Source organism: Barbus barbus (assembly GCF_936440315.1).
Source record: "Barbus barbus genome assembly, chromosome: 10".
Lineage (NCBI taxonomy): Eukaryota > Metazoa > Chordata > Actinopteri > Cypriniformes > Cyprinidae > Barbus > Barbus barbus.
Window position 1 is genome coordinate 6,849,987 of NC_136738.1, and position 18,576 is coordinate 6,868,562.

At 37.2% G+C, this 18,576-nt stretch overlaps 1 protein-coding gene across 1 annotated transcript; it reads left to right on the top strand.

The window, feature by feature from the left end:
• Positions 1-516: 516 nt before the first annotated feature.
• Positions 517-11,428, top strand: LOC306875855 (immunoglobulin superfamily member 2-like). Its single transcript, XM_079426604.1, has 11 exons — positions 517-693; positions 1,317-1,682; positions 1,995-2,411; positions 2,982-3,383; positions 3,590-3,973; positions 4,119-4,493; positions 6,318-6,701; positions 7,254-7,655; positions 7,744-8,541; positions 8,715-9,098; positions 9,919-11,428. Exons 1-11 carry the CDS (start codon positions 588-590, stop codon positions 10,128-10,130), a joined length of 4,230 nt encoding a protein of 1,409 aa, XP_079282730.1. The 5' UTR covers positions 517-587; the 3' UTR covers positions 10,131-11,428.
• The last annotated feature ends 7,148 nt before the right edge of the window (positions 11,429-18,576 follow it).

Sequence of the window (18,576 nt, forward strand, 5' to 3'; positions counted from 1 at the left end):
AAATTTGGGCCGAGATGTTACATCTATTACACCTATACCATGGCATTAGCAAAGAAGTGCATTCGACTAATGCTTGCCTGACCAATCTGCAAGATTTGTCGGTTGTAGTCAGGGAGGTGCTGAAAACTGAGAAATACGGTTGGACACTTTCTGCTTTCTGAAGTAGTACTCGTGGTGTTTACTGTCTTTAACATAGACAAATGTAATATTTGTTAAATAAAAGACTTTTGAACATGAAAAGACATTAAAGGTGTTTTAAACCGTTTTAGAAGAACTAAAGGTGTCAGAATAAGTCTTTGTTGTCAGAATTGTCCTTTTTTTGGGTGAACTATGCCTTTAAGAGTGTGACCAATTGTGATCTTTTTGAAATTAATGGTATACCTGTAAAGAATAATGCTCTGTTCACATGAACAGTGATGACAAATTTGAGGAGAATGATGCAAGTGTGAAGATCAGTGCTGTGCTAGACGACAGGAAACCAATATCATCACAGTTGCTTCCTCTTTATCTGATGTGTCACAGTCACTTGCTTCAGAGGACATATATCAGGTTTAGGCGCTCTCAGTGAAACATATATCAACTTGGAGATGAGAGAGAAAGCAAAAGGATCGATCTGTTTAAGGATGGTAGACTTTTGGTGCCAAAAGTGGAACCTGCAACTATTGTTGTGTCTCACAGGACTCCTGCAGTGGGGTAAGACTGAACTGAATCACAAATACAAACCTTGAATTATTTTCTCTGAGGATAAATAAGTTTTGTGACAATATGTACTTTTCTCACCCTCATGTTGACTCCAATCCAATGTGAAATGCAAAAGGCTAGCAAACATTCAAGCTTAACTTTTCCATACAATGAATGTGAATGGTGATTACGATCACAACTGTATAAGGCTTCAAAAATTACTATATAATACCATAAATGTTACATACAAGTGGTTTTACGACTTGTGAAATATAGCTTTTGAAGCTTTGTGACATTTAAGGGTTATTAACTGAAAATTCACTTTGCTGAAGCTCTTAAATCTTATTTGCACTTCCACATATTCAACCTTGCTCTGTCATGACAAGACAAGAAGGAACTAATACTGTCACAAATATCATTTGGCTTCAGAAGACTTGGAATATATAGTGCAGGAATCATATCTTTTGGAGGTCAATGTCTCCAGTTGCCATTCACTTTATTGTATGGAAAAGAGAAGTGTGAATTAAAAAAATTAACTTAAGTCATGTTTTTGGAACATTAAATTATGACAATATGTTTAAATATTGGGTAAAATATCTCTTTGAGATTTGCCTGTCTTGTCTCTCTCCACACAGATCTGTGCAGTGGTCAGATTGAGGTCCAGATACAGAAAGGTCCTCTGTATAGAGTGAAAGGATATCCCATCTCCATATCCTGTAATGTTACAGGGTTTACAGGCCCAACTAACCGGGATTTTCAATTCATTGTCAAGAAACCAAGCAGTATAAATATGATCAGTACCAGTGACCCAGACTTTGCCTACGGAATGTTCTCCGGTAGAGTAAGAAGTAAAGAGATTGAGATTCAAAGGCTGTCAGGATCTTCAGTTCTCTTGAGGATTACAAATTTGCAGGAGAATGATGCAGGTGATTTGCTCTGTGAGACCCTACACACAGGTGGTGCATATTACGGAGATTATGATGATGAAGCAAAGCTTAATGGTAAGATATTTATTTATTTTGAGTATTAATGAGATGATTTGGCATGTTGAGATTATTGAAAGAGAAATCCATCATTTAACATCCGTTAACATTCCCATGTATCCCAAAAGAAGGTGATCGGCTTTAAGCTATATTTATATTAAACACTACTGTATCATTCATCAGTCACTGATTTAATATCAGCTGATATCAGTTCTCTAGGTGTTAGTATTTGCATTGAAAAATGCATATAGGTCAATCACTTTTGTTTTTACTTTGTTAAAACATTTTCAATGACAAAAAAGGAAAAAAAACTGACTGTTTTATCCACAGTGATTGCAGACACTCTGGAGGCATCATACTCTGGCTCTCCCTCTCAGAGCTTGTCTGAAGGTGATCCTCTTCAGCTTGAGTGCCAAGTCTCCAGCCAGACTTTTCAACATACTCATCTGTCAGTCACCTGGTTTCTCCATGGTGAAGAGGATGAAAACCCCCGGCCAATCATTACTCTGGACAAAGATCTGACTGTAAAACCAGGAGCTGGATTTGAGGATCGCTATCATGCTGGTCTTATCAGCATGGATAAGGTGGAGGACACAACCTACAGACTGAAGATGCCTCTAGTGCAGCAGTCAGACCAGGGGAAGTTCTTCTGCAAAGCCATTGAATGGATCCAAGACCCAGACCGTGCCTGGACACAGATTGCCCACAAATCCACCACAGCATGCAATGTGGAGATTAAACGAATTGGTGAGATTCATATTTTGTAATTTACAAAATTTAGGTTCTCAACTGAATTTTACTTCAGGAGACAGATTTTACACCTAGTGTCTAGGAAAAATTGTATGTACGAAGTTAGTGTCTAGGAAAAAGTTTAATGTACGAAAGTAACAATAATATCCTTACAGTCAAATTTGATATTTAGTCCCATTTATCTACCCACTTTTATAAGTATCTCTTAAATTGTAATAGTTTCATGCTCATTTCAATCAATAACTCACAGCAGAAAAAACAAACAACAAAAAAAACAATTATTGAACCCTTGTGTTAATGCATTCTGTGTCATATTTTCTGTTACCTAGAGTAGTTTGTGAATGATTTTGAGGATGAAGGCAGGTCACACAGCCTGCCCATGATTGCATTTCTAGCTTCTACCAAATGACAGATATATTTGTAGTATAGTAATGTACAACAGATCTCATATGTAACTATGTAGGTCAGAACCTGGTGTAATGCCTGAGTGTGTATGAGTACAGTCATACACAGGAAATTGTGTAAGAGAACCTGTTTGATCTCATGCTGTTTCCTGTGTCTCAAAAGTGGTCCCTGATGTAGATTCATTCAGTGTTTATCTGAAGGCTTCAAAGGGGCCACTACAGGAGGGAATTGCATTGGACATCCACTGCAATGTGAATGCACAGAACCGTCCTGGTCATTTCTTCTCGGTGACTTGGCTGAAGAACCAGCAGAAAGTGGCCCAGATTGGATCTTCTGGGATTCTCACTATGTTTGACAGCTACAAAGAGAGAGAGAATGCAGCAGAGATGAGAGTAGTGAAAACCAGTCAGATGGACTACCTGCTGACCATCCGTTCAGCTCGGGCTGAGGACCAGGGCCAATACCAGTGTGAAGTATGGCAGGAAAACATGAATGAAGATGGCACTTTCAAAAAAATACAAAAACAAATATCCAGTCCAGAGACTGTGAGCATCACGGCTAAAGGTAATTAACAATACAATTTTCCTCCTATACAGACATTGTTCTGTTTGTTTAAAGTTATGAGTGACAATAACAGTGATGCTTGCCTTGAAATAATAGGCATTGGTTTGCATTCTTTGCTGTCAATAATCTAGTCACAGTTTTCACGGAAAAAATGCTTGCATTGAGACACTGACATTGTCTTTTTTTCTTTCTGCCTGTCTGGTCAGAGAGTGATCTGGCGGTGGTCATGGTGTTGCAGGATGCAGTAACTGAGGGAGATGCACTACGGGTCACCTGCTCAGTGTCAGGATTCAAAGGTCCTTTATCCGTGTCATGGCAACACAAGAAAGACTCGGGGGTTTCCTTCAGTGACGTCATTAGTCTGACCAATGAGGGAGTGATGAAAGATGTTGAGGCAAGATATCAGAGCAGAAATGTTCAAACACTTCATTCTCCAGCTGGAAACTTTATTCTAGAGATTGGTGCATCTGCAACATCTGACAGCGGCGAATATAAGTGCATTGTGTCTGAATGGACAGTACAGACCAATGGCGAGATGAAGAAAGCCAACACGCAATCTCAGCAAAAAGCCATAATAGTTAATTCTGTTGGTAAGATTACTATATAATCACACATTATTCTCAGTAACAGGGAAAACTGTCAAGACATTCAGCCAAAAATTCTTTGTAATTTGCTCAAATTTGTACTGTTACTGATATTAGCATTTAAATAATCACTGCAGATGTTTCTTTTCAGAATCTCAAATGAAGGTTACCCTGAAAAGTCGTACAACAAATGTGCCTATAGATTCTCCAGTAGTACTGCTATGCACAGTCAGAGGGCCTAAAGTGTCTTTGGATGTACGCTGGATGTTTCAGCCCCAGAATTCAACTGTTCAAACAAATATTTTGTCCATACGCCACACTGGAGAAATCGCCTGGAGAGCAGATCAGAGAAACTATCAGCTTTCCATTGAAGCATTGCAGACAGACTCTATTTTCAGTCTCATGGTGCCGAGAGTCAGCAAGCAACAACAAGGACAGTACCAGTGTCAAGTTGATGCCTATCAAAAGGATGTACAGAAAGCCAAGATTACCTCCAACCTGTTAGCTGTGACTGTACAAAAACCTGGTAAATACAGCTATTTATTCAAAAATAATGTATGTAAGGTTCAATCTGCATCAAATATTGGACATACTCTTGTCTTTATACTCAGATTTCCCCCCCTAAATGCATAGGACTTAAGAAAAAAAAAGATTTTAGAATAATTTCTTTCTAATTTAATATGTATAAGTTTGACTGCATGGTGAAACAATCAACAAATGTCCAGCATATTTCCTTAAAAGAATCCCAGGATGCACCTTGTGAAGTACCTGCATAAATTTACACATATAATCAGAATTTTGACCATACTACAACCCTAAACTAATTGTTAAACCTACCCTTTCCCATAATATTACCCATATCCCATTCTGGTCATATTTTATTGTAAATGTTACAGTGTAATTACACAAATATGTATTGAGTAATATTAATGAACAATATTTTTAGTAATTTGATTGGTACGGAGACTTGGAGGGCAAAACATTGACAGAACTGCAGCACAGGCTTGTCAATTTTACATCTGTCCATCTATATTTGGACTATTTCACCAGTCTAAAGAAGAAAACAATTATATATAAACAAGCTGCAAGCTCTTTTGGCTCTTGTGACCCCTATACAGCACCAGTCACAGTTTTTTAGTCACAAAATAGAAGAGACACTCCTCTTAAGATGAAAACTGCTTATCCTGCCTTAATGTTCTAAGACAGTGATTTTAAAAGGTAAGTATAGCCACTTTATTTAAGATGCATACTCTTTACAGGCAAGCTGATGAGTCCAAAATATGAACACAACAGAAAAATTCACATTAAGCTTTTTCTTCATCATGGTTTTCTATGGAAAAATTCTTAACCTGAAACATTTGTGTGTTGCATAGTTCTGGGCACATCTGCTTGCCTGTAGTATATATATAGTATGTATCATCAATAAGATGTATTCTGAATTTGGTCTTTTAATATCACTCTGTTAATACATTAGCATTTGGTATAAAACTTGTAAAAAAAAATGTGTAAGATAACTGGCGGGAAGCAAAGAAGGTCTTGTTTTGCCCTTCCACTTATTGTAGTTCAGACTAATTTGAGGTGAATTTTTTTAGGTGAATTATGAATTTTTTACTGTTAACTATGGACATCAGGTCATGTTTAAGGCGGCACAAACACAAATGAGCAATAAAGTGACACACTAATATATATGTGACCCTGGACCACAAAACCAGTCATAAGGGTCAATTTTTCAAAATTGAGATATATACATCCTACGAAAGCTGAATAAATAAGCTTTCCATCGATGTATAGTTTGTTATGACAGGACAATATTTGGCCGAGATACAACTATTTGAAAATCTGGAATCTGAGGGTGCAAAAAAATCAAAATACTGAGAAAATCGACTTTAAAGTTGTCCAAATGAGGTTCTTAGCAATGCATATTACTGATCAAAAGTTAAGTTTTGATATATTTATAGTAGAAAATTTACAAAATATCTTCATGGAACATGATCTTTACTTAATGTCCTAATGATTTTTGGCATAAAAGAAAAATCTATAATTTTGAGCCATACAGTGTAGTTTTGGCTATTGCTACAAATATACTACAAATATAATATAAGTGACTTAAGACTGGTTTTGTGGTCCAGGGTCACATATAACTAAAGGGCTATTACAAAAGAGACACATATAAATTAAATGACAGGTTATTTGTAAATGTCCTTTCCCAGAGCACTTTTGCCAGTATGTTCTCTTTGCACATGTCCAGAACAACTTTTTTTTTTTTTTTTTTTTAATAAAGCATTTAGATAACTGTAAATTCAACAGTTTGATCTCTCTTTCCTCCTCACTTTGTAATGTTTAACATCAGACAGCAAGATGAGCCTGTACTCACCCACCTCTCGTCTGGAAACCATTGTCAACACTGACGCTAAGCTTGAATGTTCAGTCATGAGGACAACCACAAATACGTCTCGTTTCACGATAACATGGATGTTTGGGTCCCAGATGCTCTTAACTATGGACCTAGATGCTGTTGTCAAGTTTGGCCCTGCAGCTGGCCTAGAGATGGACCATAGGATCCGTATGGAAATAAGACAGAAACAGAACTTCCAGCTGACTCTCCAACAGGTCAGAACATCTGACAGTGAACATTATCATTGTGAGGTAGAAGAGTGGCTTCAGGATCCTCTTGGTGACTGGTATTCCCTAAAGAAAATGTCTGTTTCCACAGAGCTGGTTGTCAAAGAGAAAGGTAAAAACACATTTACTTCATTGAAAAAGTATTTTCACTGAACTGCTTTATTCTACACAAAAATAAGTTTTTAATTGATTATGATGCAGGGTCCTGGAAAAAAAAAGGTCGAATGAGAGTCAAGTCTAAAATGTATGTCAAATTCCTAGAAAAGTACTTAGTATGATTTCAAAAGTGTTTCAAATATTTCTAATATTTTTAACAACTTCACTGCAGTTTTCTAAGGAATAACAATAAAGATTATTTTTTAATTAAACATTTTATTATGATTATAATGAGATTCAGCCAACCCAATCTCATGAGAAAAAAATAACAACTTTTACAAGTTGGTAATTTTTTACATAGCATGTAATTTGTATGGAAACATTAAATTTTTAGAAAAGAAACCTAACTCCATCTGTAAACCTAACCATCAGTGGGGCATTGAATTTAAAAATAAATAATTGCATTTATGAATTATGTATTTTTGAATAATTAAAACAATTCAGACCAAAAAAAAAAAAACTCATGATCCAGTTACTGATGCTGTACTTGTTGTCTTGTTGGTTTCAGCCAATGATTTCAAAATGAATAAAGCTAGCACTCAGCTGAAGGTTGAAGAGGGAAAGCAGCTAATGTTGAAATGCTCAGTGGATGGTATTGGGTCTGATTCCACTCTTCGTTACTCCCTTACCTGGATGTTTGACCGATATCAGTCCTCCAGTGTGGCACTTCTGACATATAGTCATGATGGCCGTCTGAAGTACAACAGCTTTGACTCAGAGCTTGAGGGACGACTCCACTTCTTCACCCCAGAAGTGGGTGCCTTTCACTTGACTATCCATAGATCTATCCAGGAAGACAGGGGGCGCTACTACTGTCAAGTTCAACAGTACCAGCTGGACTGTAAAGGCCAATGGTCACTTAAGGCAAGCGACAAGTCAGGTTTTACCAATGTTACTGTTCAGCTAATAGGTGAGTACTCTAAATTTCAATTTAGAATTCTGAAATCATCAGAAAATTGTGAAGAACATTAATGGTGATTTTTTTTCTATAAAATTAGAGAACAAACTGCAAGTTCACAAGGAAGAACAAAGCCTAAACATTAGCAATCTACAAGCAGGGTTCACCATTGACTGCGTCATTGAATCACAGTCCAGTGATGCATCTGTGTTTGAGGTGACTTGGTCCAGGGGTCAGAGAAATGAACGACCTGTCATAATGTTCAATGCCAGCCGTGATGGTACCTTACACAGTGTAATCAATGATAAAGATCTGGTGTTTGGACACCCAAGAGGCATGCACTATAAGCTGACAGTGCTAAACGTCAACCCCACTGATACTGGCCTGTACCACTGTCAGGTTGTTGAATGGATTCAGACAGCTCCAAACAAGTGGAGAAGGATAGGTGAAGACAAGTCTGGGAATATATTCGTCCATGTGGACACAGAGGAAAGGCAAAAAGAGGGCCGTTTTGCCATGGACAAGAAGGAAAAGGGTCTTGTTATTAAAGAAGGAGAGCAGTTTGATCTTGAATGCTCCCTGGATGTAGGAAAAGAGGACCCTACTCATCTCTACAGTCTCAGATGGGTATTTAACAGACCAGAGTCAACTAGCGGGATACCATTATTGTCCTACTCTTATAATGGTCGTCTACAGTACAATACAGAGTATCAGGACAGGTTACGCTTCTCTAGACCTGCTTCTGGTACTTTCCATCTGGCAGTATTAAACTCTGATATGGCTGATCGTGGAAGCTACCAGTGCAGAGTTGAGCAGTACCAGTTTGATTGTGAGGGCAAGTGGAAACCAATGGCCCAAGACCAATCAGGCTCAACTATGGTCACAGTTCGCCGCATCGGTAATACAACCATTTACATCTTGTCCATGTTTAATCTCTTAGTGCAGTCTAACTATTGACTTTCAAAACCCTGTCATATTGCTTATGACTATCAACACAGGATCTTCCTTAGATGTGTCTGTATGTTTTGTTCTTGTTGTTTGATCTTTGAATTTGTTTTTTAATTTAAACAGAAAGTAAACTGCATGTTCAGAAGGTCAACCAAACGCTCAACATTACAAATCATCAGGCTGGGTTCACCGTGAACTGTGTCATTGACTCACAATCCAGTGATAAGTCTGCCTTTGAGGTCACCTGGTTCAAGGTTCAGGAAGAAGGACCAGTCGTAATATTCACCGCCAGGCATGACGGTATCTTACAAAGTGCTATTAGCTATAAATATCTGGTGTTTGGCCGACCACTTGCCACACACTATAAATTGACTGTGCCACAGATCAGCCCCACTGATATGGGGCAATACTACTGTCAGGTTGAGGAGTGGCTTCTAACTGATAACACCTGGAAGAAATTGGCTTCAGATAAATCTGGAGAGCTCTCCATTTATGTTCACACTGAAGGTAACTATCCATGTTTTTAGAGAACCCCTGTTGTAAGCAATTAATAATTGACAATTACCACTGGGCTTTAGTCACCAAATTATTAATCAGACCAACCCGTCAGATTTTAGGGTAAGGATAAGGCTCATGTCAGGGTTAGGGTCTTGTACACCTGGGGATTCTTGGCACTGGTCTCTCTTTTCTTACAGGCTCAGTTCAGTTCATGGAACTCTTTCCTAATGATCAGATGATGTAAATCAGGTCAGTTTAAAGGTCAAGACACACCAAGCCATTAAGCCATTGGTGAGAACCGTTGGCGAGTGTCGGGGCCATCAGCCACTTGTTTAGTACATCATCAACCTATAACTTCCTTCTGATTTTAGGGGTAGGTTGTGGTAAGGGTTTGGGTTCAGGGTTGAACTGTTTCTGTCAGGAATGTTGATCTAGGACTAAAAAAAGATGTTGATCCTGGATCTTAGCAAACTCATGGTCACCTCAACAACACATCCCCTAACCCGACCTTCCAGTGGAAAGTCAGTAAACTCAAAGGAGGTCATATATACCTGGAGAAGGCTATCTGTTAGCATTCTCATTCAACTTAATGGCAGTTTCTTGGCTAACATAAGATTGCCCGGAACTACATACACATTTTAATGAATGCACTTTAGTTGTAAATGACTAATCACTCTGGAGCTGCCGGGAATTACATAATGAAAACACTAACCCTAATAGTATTTTTAAAATCACTTAAAGCATGTTTATCCATAAATCTTGTGTATATACAAACAAATATTTGTCATTTCCAAAAAGCTAATATCTAAAATTTGATTTGCCTTCTCAGGTGATTCTGAAAAACAGACAGACCCATTGGGAACGACTCTGGGGGTCACTATTCCTCTGATTTGCGTTCTTGTATTGGTCATAATATTGTTGTTGATAAGGGATCACAAAAGGGAATCTGAACTGAAAAAGAAGGAAGACTGTCTGTGGGCTGAAAATAACCCTCTTACTCCCATGCCTGAGGTAACTTCGGCTGCAGAGGATCATTCCTAGTCTGTCTAGCACAGTAACTGTATTAGTGCAGTAATGCACAATTACATACACAAAATGTTGTTACTGAGGGATATCTAGCCTATTTTAACAAAGTTAACTTACCCCTAAATTCAAGGATTTGTATTGCTATAACTATATTTATTATAAGAGGCAAGATAAGTAGAATATTTAAACCAGTGGCTCTCAACTGGTTTTGTTTCAGGGCCTTGATTTTATACTATACATCAAGTGGTGACCAAACACAGAATCCTATCAAACTAAACAAAAAGGTTTGTTTATGTGGCCATGACAGATTTAACAAGCTCGTCTTTATAGTTTGAGGATCTCTTGAGTTTAGATTCATACTCTTAACTATTAATTCACTGCAAATATCACACTGTGGCCATGTTTAATCTCTTTTGAAAACATATTTCATGTATCCTAGCTTGCATTTTATAACTCTTAGTTTTGTTCCTGGTTTTTGAGGATGAAAATGTCATGCAACCTGTCCATGCAAATTTCTGCTGAGTGAAAGAAAAAAAAAAGTGCCAGTAGCTTTGTTTGCACAGTCTTTGAAGTCAACATAAATACATACAAGCATTTTCTCCTTTTTTTAAGTATTGCTATTATTTAACCTTATTTTCACCCTGCTGTCCATTGTCCTATCAGAACAGAACTACAACATGTTCAACATGTTATAGTTACGATGATGCTATATTTTCAATTGTATGCCATTCAATTTATGACCTTTACTTATTCACTCTTTTCAGTTGCTCACAGGCAGTTCAATAGCAACAGCAACTGTGGTCACCGAGTCAGATCACCACACATGCTGTTTAGACATTTGCATGGTAGACAGGAAGTCATGATGCTCTGAGCAGATCTGTTGAATAATCATAATTCAGTGGTTGTGGGTTTTTTTCTTTTTTTTTTTTTTTTTGTGCTCAATTATGTTGGGCTGATCTCACAATGAAAGCACAGAGGAAAATGCTTCCTTTGCAAAAACGCAGTGCATGACTGAAACCACTAAAAGACACTGGTTTTATAAAGCCAGTATACTGTCACTTTTTTATCATTATGGTAACTCTGTATAGAAGAAAGCAATGTTGTGGGTTATGATAAATGTGCGCAGTTTTTAAATGTTTTGTGATGGATTTGAGAATCTGTGTGACTTTCTTATCCTTCTTCAGTCACTGTATGGTACTGCATCTAAACAAAATCTTATTAAAAGCTAATTTTTTGGAGATATCAGCCTCAATATATTTCATATGAAATTTGAAAATAGTATTTTTGTGCATTGTCATATCAATAAACTTTAAAAAAAATTATTTCACTTTTTTTTTTATCTTTTACACTTAAGCAATAATCTGCCAAGAGTCTTCTAAAAAAAGAGATCAAACTTAAGTCTGTGTTCCAAAGCATTCAAGATTTACTACATTTGGATTTGAAAATGTTCTATGCTCAAAAATTGACAATAGACAATAAATGGATTATAACTACTGCATAAATGTATTACCATAAAATCCACTAGAAAATACAAAATATTAAATAAAAACATTGTCAAGCAAATATATGGTACATTAATTTTACTGCATAATAATAATAATAATAATATCAGTCATTTTGACTGCCACCTGAGGAGCACCAGAAGATTGGTACTTACATGGGCATTTACTTTAAGACTGTTTATTAAAACGTTAAGGCTATTAACCCTTGAGACTGCCATTCTTTGCATTACCTACTTTTGCCTTTCTCTCCATATGCTGCAATTTTTTTTTTATCTGTTATCTGTTCACCAATATAGTATTTAATTGATTATATCTAGAGTTAAAACAGTAATAGTGTAAATACCTTTATTGAACAGCACACAAATGTCAAACATACTATTAGAGACTAGCAGACAGTTATAACAAGCGATTTCTAATGAAGGGGGTAATACCAGGTACTGAAAGCAGGAGTGTACAATTTTTTTCTAAAGATTACAAATGAATTCAAATTAAAACAAAACTCTGCAGGGATGCGGCCCTCCAGGAACTAAGTTTGACACCCCTGATATGCAGTATGCATCACATGTACACTGTAATCTGCTACTGCAGGTTATGATGAGTACACAAACACAAGCAAGCTTTGAAAGCAAGATCGCACCTTCCCTGCATAATAACTCTAAAAAGCCTCCTCCAAAAAACCCATGAAAGCACACAGGCAGACCAGAGGCTGGTCAGCGAAACCTACCCAGGCTTTAATACAGAATTGTTTACTGTTACTGCTGTATGGTGAGAAAACATTCAATAAATTAGTGAGCTTTACAAATCATTCAGAATTATTTTCAACCTATTTAAACTGTTTGCCAACTGTGATTTATTAACTGAAAAGAATTAAATCAAAAGAGTGATTCATTTTGTAATGTGTGTCCTTGTCTGTAGTGTGATCAACATCATGAAGATGTTCCATTCTCTTGTATTAAAGAGGCTATTTTTGTTTAAGAGCCCCAAATGAATTAATGCCCATCACCTCGCAGCTCTACCCATTGCCATTCACCCAGCACCATCTAGTGTTGCTATCAAGCAATAACATTATTAGCACACAGATACACACTATTCCTCCTCATCTTTCAGTTAAACAATCGGGTGAGGCCCTTGGAATCTCTATCAGGAAACTCATTTTACTGTATTTAATAAAAAGCTGGATGAACATAGAAAAGTAATTTTTCTCATTAAATATAAGTTTGAGTGAAGGCAAAATAATCACCATTACCACCTACTCGTAAAACAATTTTTTTTTTTTTTTAACTAACATGGATTATTCAAATGTATGCCATTGAAGGTGAAACAGTTCACCTTCAAAAGTTTGAGGTCAGTTAGGTTTTTTTAAAGAAACTAATAGTCAACAAGGATGCATTAAATTAGTTAAAAATGACAGTAAACTTCTACATATGCACATAAAATATGTAGTTGAAAATTCATTGTTTCTTCTAAGTTTTCTCAAAAGAAAAATAACACTGGTTGTGATTTGACACTGACAATACATTCCAAATATGTTGCTGCTTAGATATGATGACCCCCAGGCAGATGTCAGTCACAGAAGCTGCCTTGCTCTGCAACAGCATACACATATATAAATTTAGTAGTAAAACAGAAACAACCACAGATACTCATTTTAACAATATTTTACTTTTTTATTTTAAATAAATGTTCAAATCTATTCTGTATTAACAGAATAATCAATCATTTCATCATTGTTCACTGCATAATACATTGTGGATTATGACAACCCTGCATAAATTGACCAAGCATCTTTGTATTGAGGGTTATGTGCAAGCATTTATATATTCTCTGTATTTGTCAGTTGCATGTAGCTTACTGCTCATCTGTATTATACTGTATTACTTAAAGATAAATTACAAAAACATGTGCATTATGAAATCTAAGATGTGGTTTGTGCATAATGTCTAGGCCCAGTCTGAATGTTTTTCCACATTTTCTGTGCTGATTTCTGCATGGCTATTACATTCTCAGTATTTAAATGGACACTTGTAGAATGACGTTAATGACGGTCTTTTCATTTCTGTGGGTTCACATTTTGTGTTTGTCTCAATTCTCTTACATTTTTAGATACAGTATGTACAGTAGTAAGTTTTAGTATTTTTGATGGGGTTGTGCAAAATTAAGAACTAAAGAATTGGTTCCACTCTACACAAAGTAAGTGGAATTTAAAGTGACTGTATGCATCCCCGGTATCTTCAAAGCTGATAAGATATAGAATTGTACCACTTTTTGATAAAAGAAAAAAAAACACCTCATTAAATTAAGTTAAATGTAAAAAGATGTGCAAAGGCAAGTTTTTGTACAGCTGTTCATGGTCTATAGGTCTGTATTGTATGCATGCAGAGAATTATCTTTATTATTTTACACAACTAAGAGCAGATGAAAGCATAATTTATATCATACATCACAAATACAGAAAGACATTAATTATGGAAGCCCGTTCCCGCCACCTTAAGAAAAAATATAATTCTGTAAGTCATAATTATGACTTAGTATCTCGGTATATTGAGAAACTTTCTCATAATAATGACTTATTTTTTCGAAATAATGAGAAACTTTCTCATAATAATGACTTATTTTCTCATAATAATGACGTATTTTCTCATAATAATTTCTTATTTTCTTATAATAATGACTTATTTTCTCGAAATAACGAGAAACTTTCTCGTAATAATGTCTTACTCCTAAAAAAAAAAGAAAAGAAAAGACTGACTCCGCGCATGCGCAATGCATGAGCGGCGGCACCCTAGCGACATCTGCTGGTCAAAGCCATACAGAAACACCGCAAACATTGCTTGTTCTGTAATCTAAAACGGTATAATCTATCATTAAATAACAATTTCAGATCAATTATCTGCATGTAGTCTTTTGTTACTCTGCCAGACAATGAAGTTCATGGCTTCAGATATAAAGGAATATATTCCAACAAAAATCACACGCATTTTATGAAGAAATGAAAGCCATTACACATATAAACTTAATGAATAGATGTTCATTTCGATGATTTGTTAGTTTTTTATTAGCTATCACTTTCCATATGCATCAAATGCATAAGCCCACAGTAGCCCAATCTCCTCTCGCTAGCACAAAGCATCATTGTTCGTTACCACGGCAACCGCTTGGTCTTCAGCATCCCACACTGCTTCTTGCAGGACATGTGAACGTGAAAAATGCTTAATGTGGCTTAAAGTACAATGACTAATTCAGGATACAGTATTATTGATGCAAGCATAAGAACCCAGAATTTGAACACAACACCCAAAGTTGCATGTTAAGCGTTTTCCTATAGAAAACCGTTATAGAAAATGCTGCATAAGAGTTGCTGTTTTGCGTTGCATTCATATTTTGGGTCCACCTGAATGCCTGTATATACAGTATGCATGATCATTAAGTTATGCACTGAATTTGGTTCAATCTGTCTTTGTACTTCAAGCCACGTTAAGCATTTTTCACGTTAAGCGTTTGTCCTGCAAGAAGCGGTGTGGGATGCTGAAGACCAAGCGGTTGCCGTGGTAACGAACAATGATGCTTTGTGCTTTTGAAATGAGATGGCTTACTGTATGAAGCATGCGATGCATGAAAGGGACAGCTAATAAAACTAATAGATCAATGAAATAGACATCTATAAATTAAGTGTATATGCGTAATGGCTCATTTCTTCATAAAATGCCTGTATTTCTTAACTGAAATATTAGTCTGGAATGCTTGAAGCTGTATCTATCTGGCAGAGTAACTTGCTGGTACGTGCTACAAATTAACAAGACTACATGCAGATAATTGATCTGAAATCGTTATTTAATGGTAGGTGGATTATACAGTTTTAGATTACAGAACAAGCGATGTTTGCGGTGTTCCTGTATGCATGGCTTTGACCAGCAGATGTCGCTAGCGTGCCGCCACTCATGCATTGCGCATGCGCGGAGTAAGTTTTTTTTTTTTAGAAGTTATTATTACGAGAAGGTTTCTCGTTATTTCGAGAAAATAAGTCATTATTATGAGAATGTTTCTCATTATTACGAGTAAATAAGTCATAATTATGAGAAAGTATCTCATTATTATGACTTACAGAATTATATTTTTCTTAAGGTGGCAGGAACGGGCTTCCATAATTAAGTGAATATTATGCCTGTCAATTCCTATGAGGTTTCCATTGTACTCTTAATTTTTGCTCTTGTTTTTGAGCGCGTGTTGACTTCTGACGTCGACGGCGTTGGGGATGCTGCAGTATGCAGCTCAAATGGGGGATCATGTGAATCTTCCTCTTTTATTTCCTCTTCCTCACATCTGTCCATCTCTGTCTGATGTTTTTTGCAGTGTTTCTCAAAAGTGGACATCTTCACAAAGATTTTGTAGCACACCTTGCAATGGAAGAGCTGCTCTCCGTTTTGTAAGTGCAGTTTGAGCTGCAGATATGAGGAATGAGCGAAGGCCCCTGAGCACACGCTACAACACAGCATACCGCTGCCCTGGTGGCTTTTCTCGTGTTGTTTTAGCATGGACACTGACCTGAAGCCCTTGTTGCACGTGGCACAGATGTACCTGCCCTCGCCCAGCTCCAAAGCCTGATGGTTAAGCAGGTGGGCTGATGTGCGGAAGGCCTTGCCACACTTGTCACACTTAAAAGGGCGCTCACCGGTGTGTAAGCGCAATTGTATAATAAGCCCGGCCTTTTGCGTAAAAGCCCTTTCACATTGTGTACACTTGAAGGGTTTTTCACCGGTGTGGAGCCTACGATGGGTTTTCAGGTGTGAGCCACGGCCAAAGCACTTATTGCAATCTGGGCATTTGAAGGGTTTCTCACCAGTGTGGATGGTCTTGTGGCGCATAAGTTGAGATGACTGCATGAACATTTTAGAACATACACTGCATTTGTACTTCCTCTCTCCGGTGTGTGAGCGCAGGTGCAGGGCCAGGTGGGCCGAAGAGATGAAGGTCTTGGAGCACAGCCAGCAGGTATGTGGCTTCTCCCCGGCATGGGTGCGTTTATGTAGAACCAGACGAGAAGAAAGAGTAAAAGACTTGTCACAGTAGGGGCATTTGTAGGGCTTGTCTTGAGTATGCAGTTGCTGGTGTTTGGTGAGCATGGATATCTGGGAAAAAGATTTGTCACAAAGGCCACAAGGGTGGGATCGAGGCTTGGAAGAGTGAGACATGTTGGATCACTCAGAGCTGAACAAACACCCTCACACCTAATGACAAAAAACATTAACAAAACATATAGTTGATTATATACCGTTACAAAAAAAATACATAGGCTTATTTTCGTTTATACCAAATAAATCTATTTTAGTCCTTCCACTTTCTAATTTCATGTTTTAATTCAATGTGTTACTTGCTAATTCTTTACAATTATTTGTGAAATTGATTGAATTTCTAAATGAAACTTATTTTTACAGCATTTTTTTCAGTGTACAGTGCAACTCCGATACATACAATGTATAATAATGGATGCAATATGTCATTTGTTTCTGTCAAAATGCAGCTGGAAAAGGCAAAACAAATTAAAATTGCCTCCTATATAACTAATTACAGTTAAATATTAACTGACAAAACCTTTCAATCAGCTTGTGGTTAAGGACTGATATGATAACATTTTTGCGAGCAATATTTAAATTGCAAATATGCTATCATATGGCCTAGCACAGGGGTGTCCAAACTCAGTCCTGGAGGGCCGACCCTCCACGACCGAGTTTGGGCACCCCTGGCCTAGCAGATATTTTACCAGAACCTAAATTTTATGCAGGGCTCTTATATGTGTTTTTCCTGTCATTTGATATTACAGCTCAAGGTTGGAGTGTGTGAATCCAGAAATGATTATAGGCCTACATAATTTTTTTTAGCCTACAGGCCTCCTTATTTCAAAATTAGCCTAAATTAGCAGCAGATATGCAGTTTTCAGTCATTTAAATGCTTGTATTGGCCAGTCTGTAGCAGTCTTATTTCTTAAATTTGTGTCCTCTACAGCAGAGGTCTTCAACCCTGCTCCTGGGGACCCACTCTCCTCAGAAGTTTATTTGCAACCTGCTTCAGCACACCTGCCTGCGATTTTCAAGCAGTCTTGAGGAGCTTGATTGGCCGCTTCAGGTGTGTTTGATTAGGGTTGTAGCTAAACTCTTCAGGATAGTGGGTCCCCAGGAACAGGGTTGAAGACCTCTGCTCTACAGCAAGGGTTCCCAAACACGTTCCTGGAGCCTCCCCAACACTGCACATTTTGCATGTCTCCTTTGTCTGACCCATTTAAGGTCTTGGAGTTGCTACTAATGATCTGATGAGTTGAATCAGGTGTGATTGATAAAGGAGACATGACATTAAACAAATGAATTTATTGGTCTGAGGTTGCTAACGGGGGAGGGGCAATGCCTCATTCTGAGACCACACCAGAAAAAGGCAAGGTGAGTGGCCTGACATATCCAATATTACTTCTCAATAATAAGGATGATAAATCAATAAAAAACAAACGCACATTTAGAAATAATGATTCATAAACAATGTCTTGATGGCCTCTCTGAGATAAAATACTGATTTTGTTAAATAATCAAGATTTTTATAAAGAAAAATCATTTTTAGTTACTGGCCCAATTTACTTGAATGTTTTAAGATAAAATGAGCCATTAATTTCAGTTAAAATGGGCCACCTTCTGAGTTGACTTTAAGTAGAAATTCTAGTGGTTTTTCCTTTTAAAAAATTATTTATATTATTATTATTATATATTGTATTTTAGCATTTGTGACATACCTCTTTCACATTTTAAAGACAGCATGAAAAACAGAAAGGAAAGACGAGGGTCAGAAAGGAACATAAAGGAGATAGAAAGGATGTCCGCCAGGGATGGGGCAAAAAATACAATCAGTGGGTAGAGGAGATGCCCATGAGACTTTTTATAACCAAAACAAGAGAGGCCCATGAGAAAAAGAGCCAAGCC

Excerpts from the sequence above, each read along its gene's own strand:
- LOC306875855 (XM_079426604.1), top strand. The coding sequence starts at position 588 with ATGAGAGAGAAAGCAAAAGGATCGATCTGTTTAAGGATGGTAGACTTT. Across the intron at positions 694-1,316 it reads CACAGGACTCCTGCAGTGGG|ATCTGTGCAGTGGTCAGATT; the intron begins GTAAGACTGAAC and ends CTCTCCACACAG. Across the intron at positions 6,702-7,253 it reads GCTGGTTGTCAAAGAGAAAG|CCAATGATTTCAAAATGAAT; the intron begins GTAAAAACACAT and ends TGTTGGTTTCAG.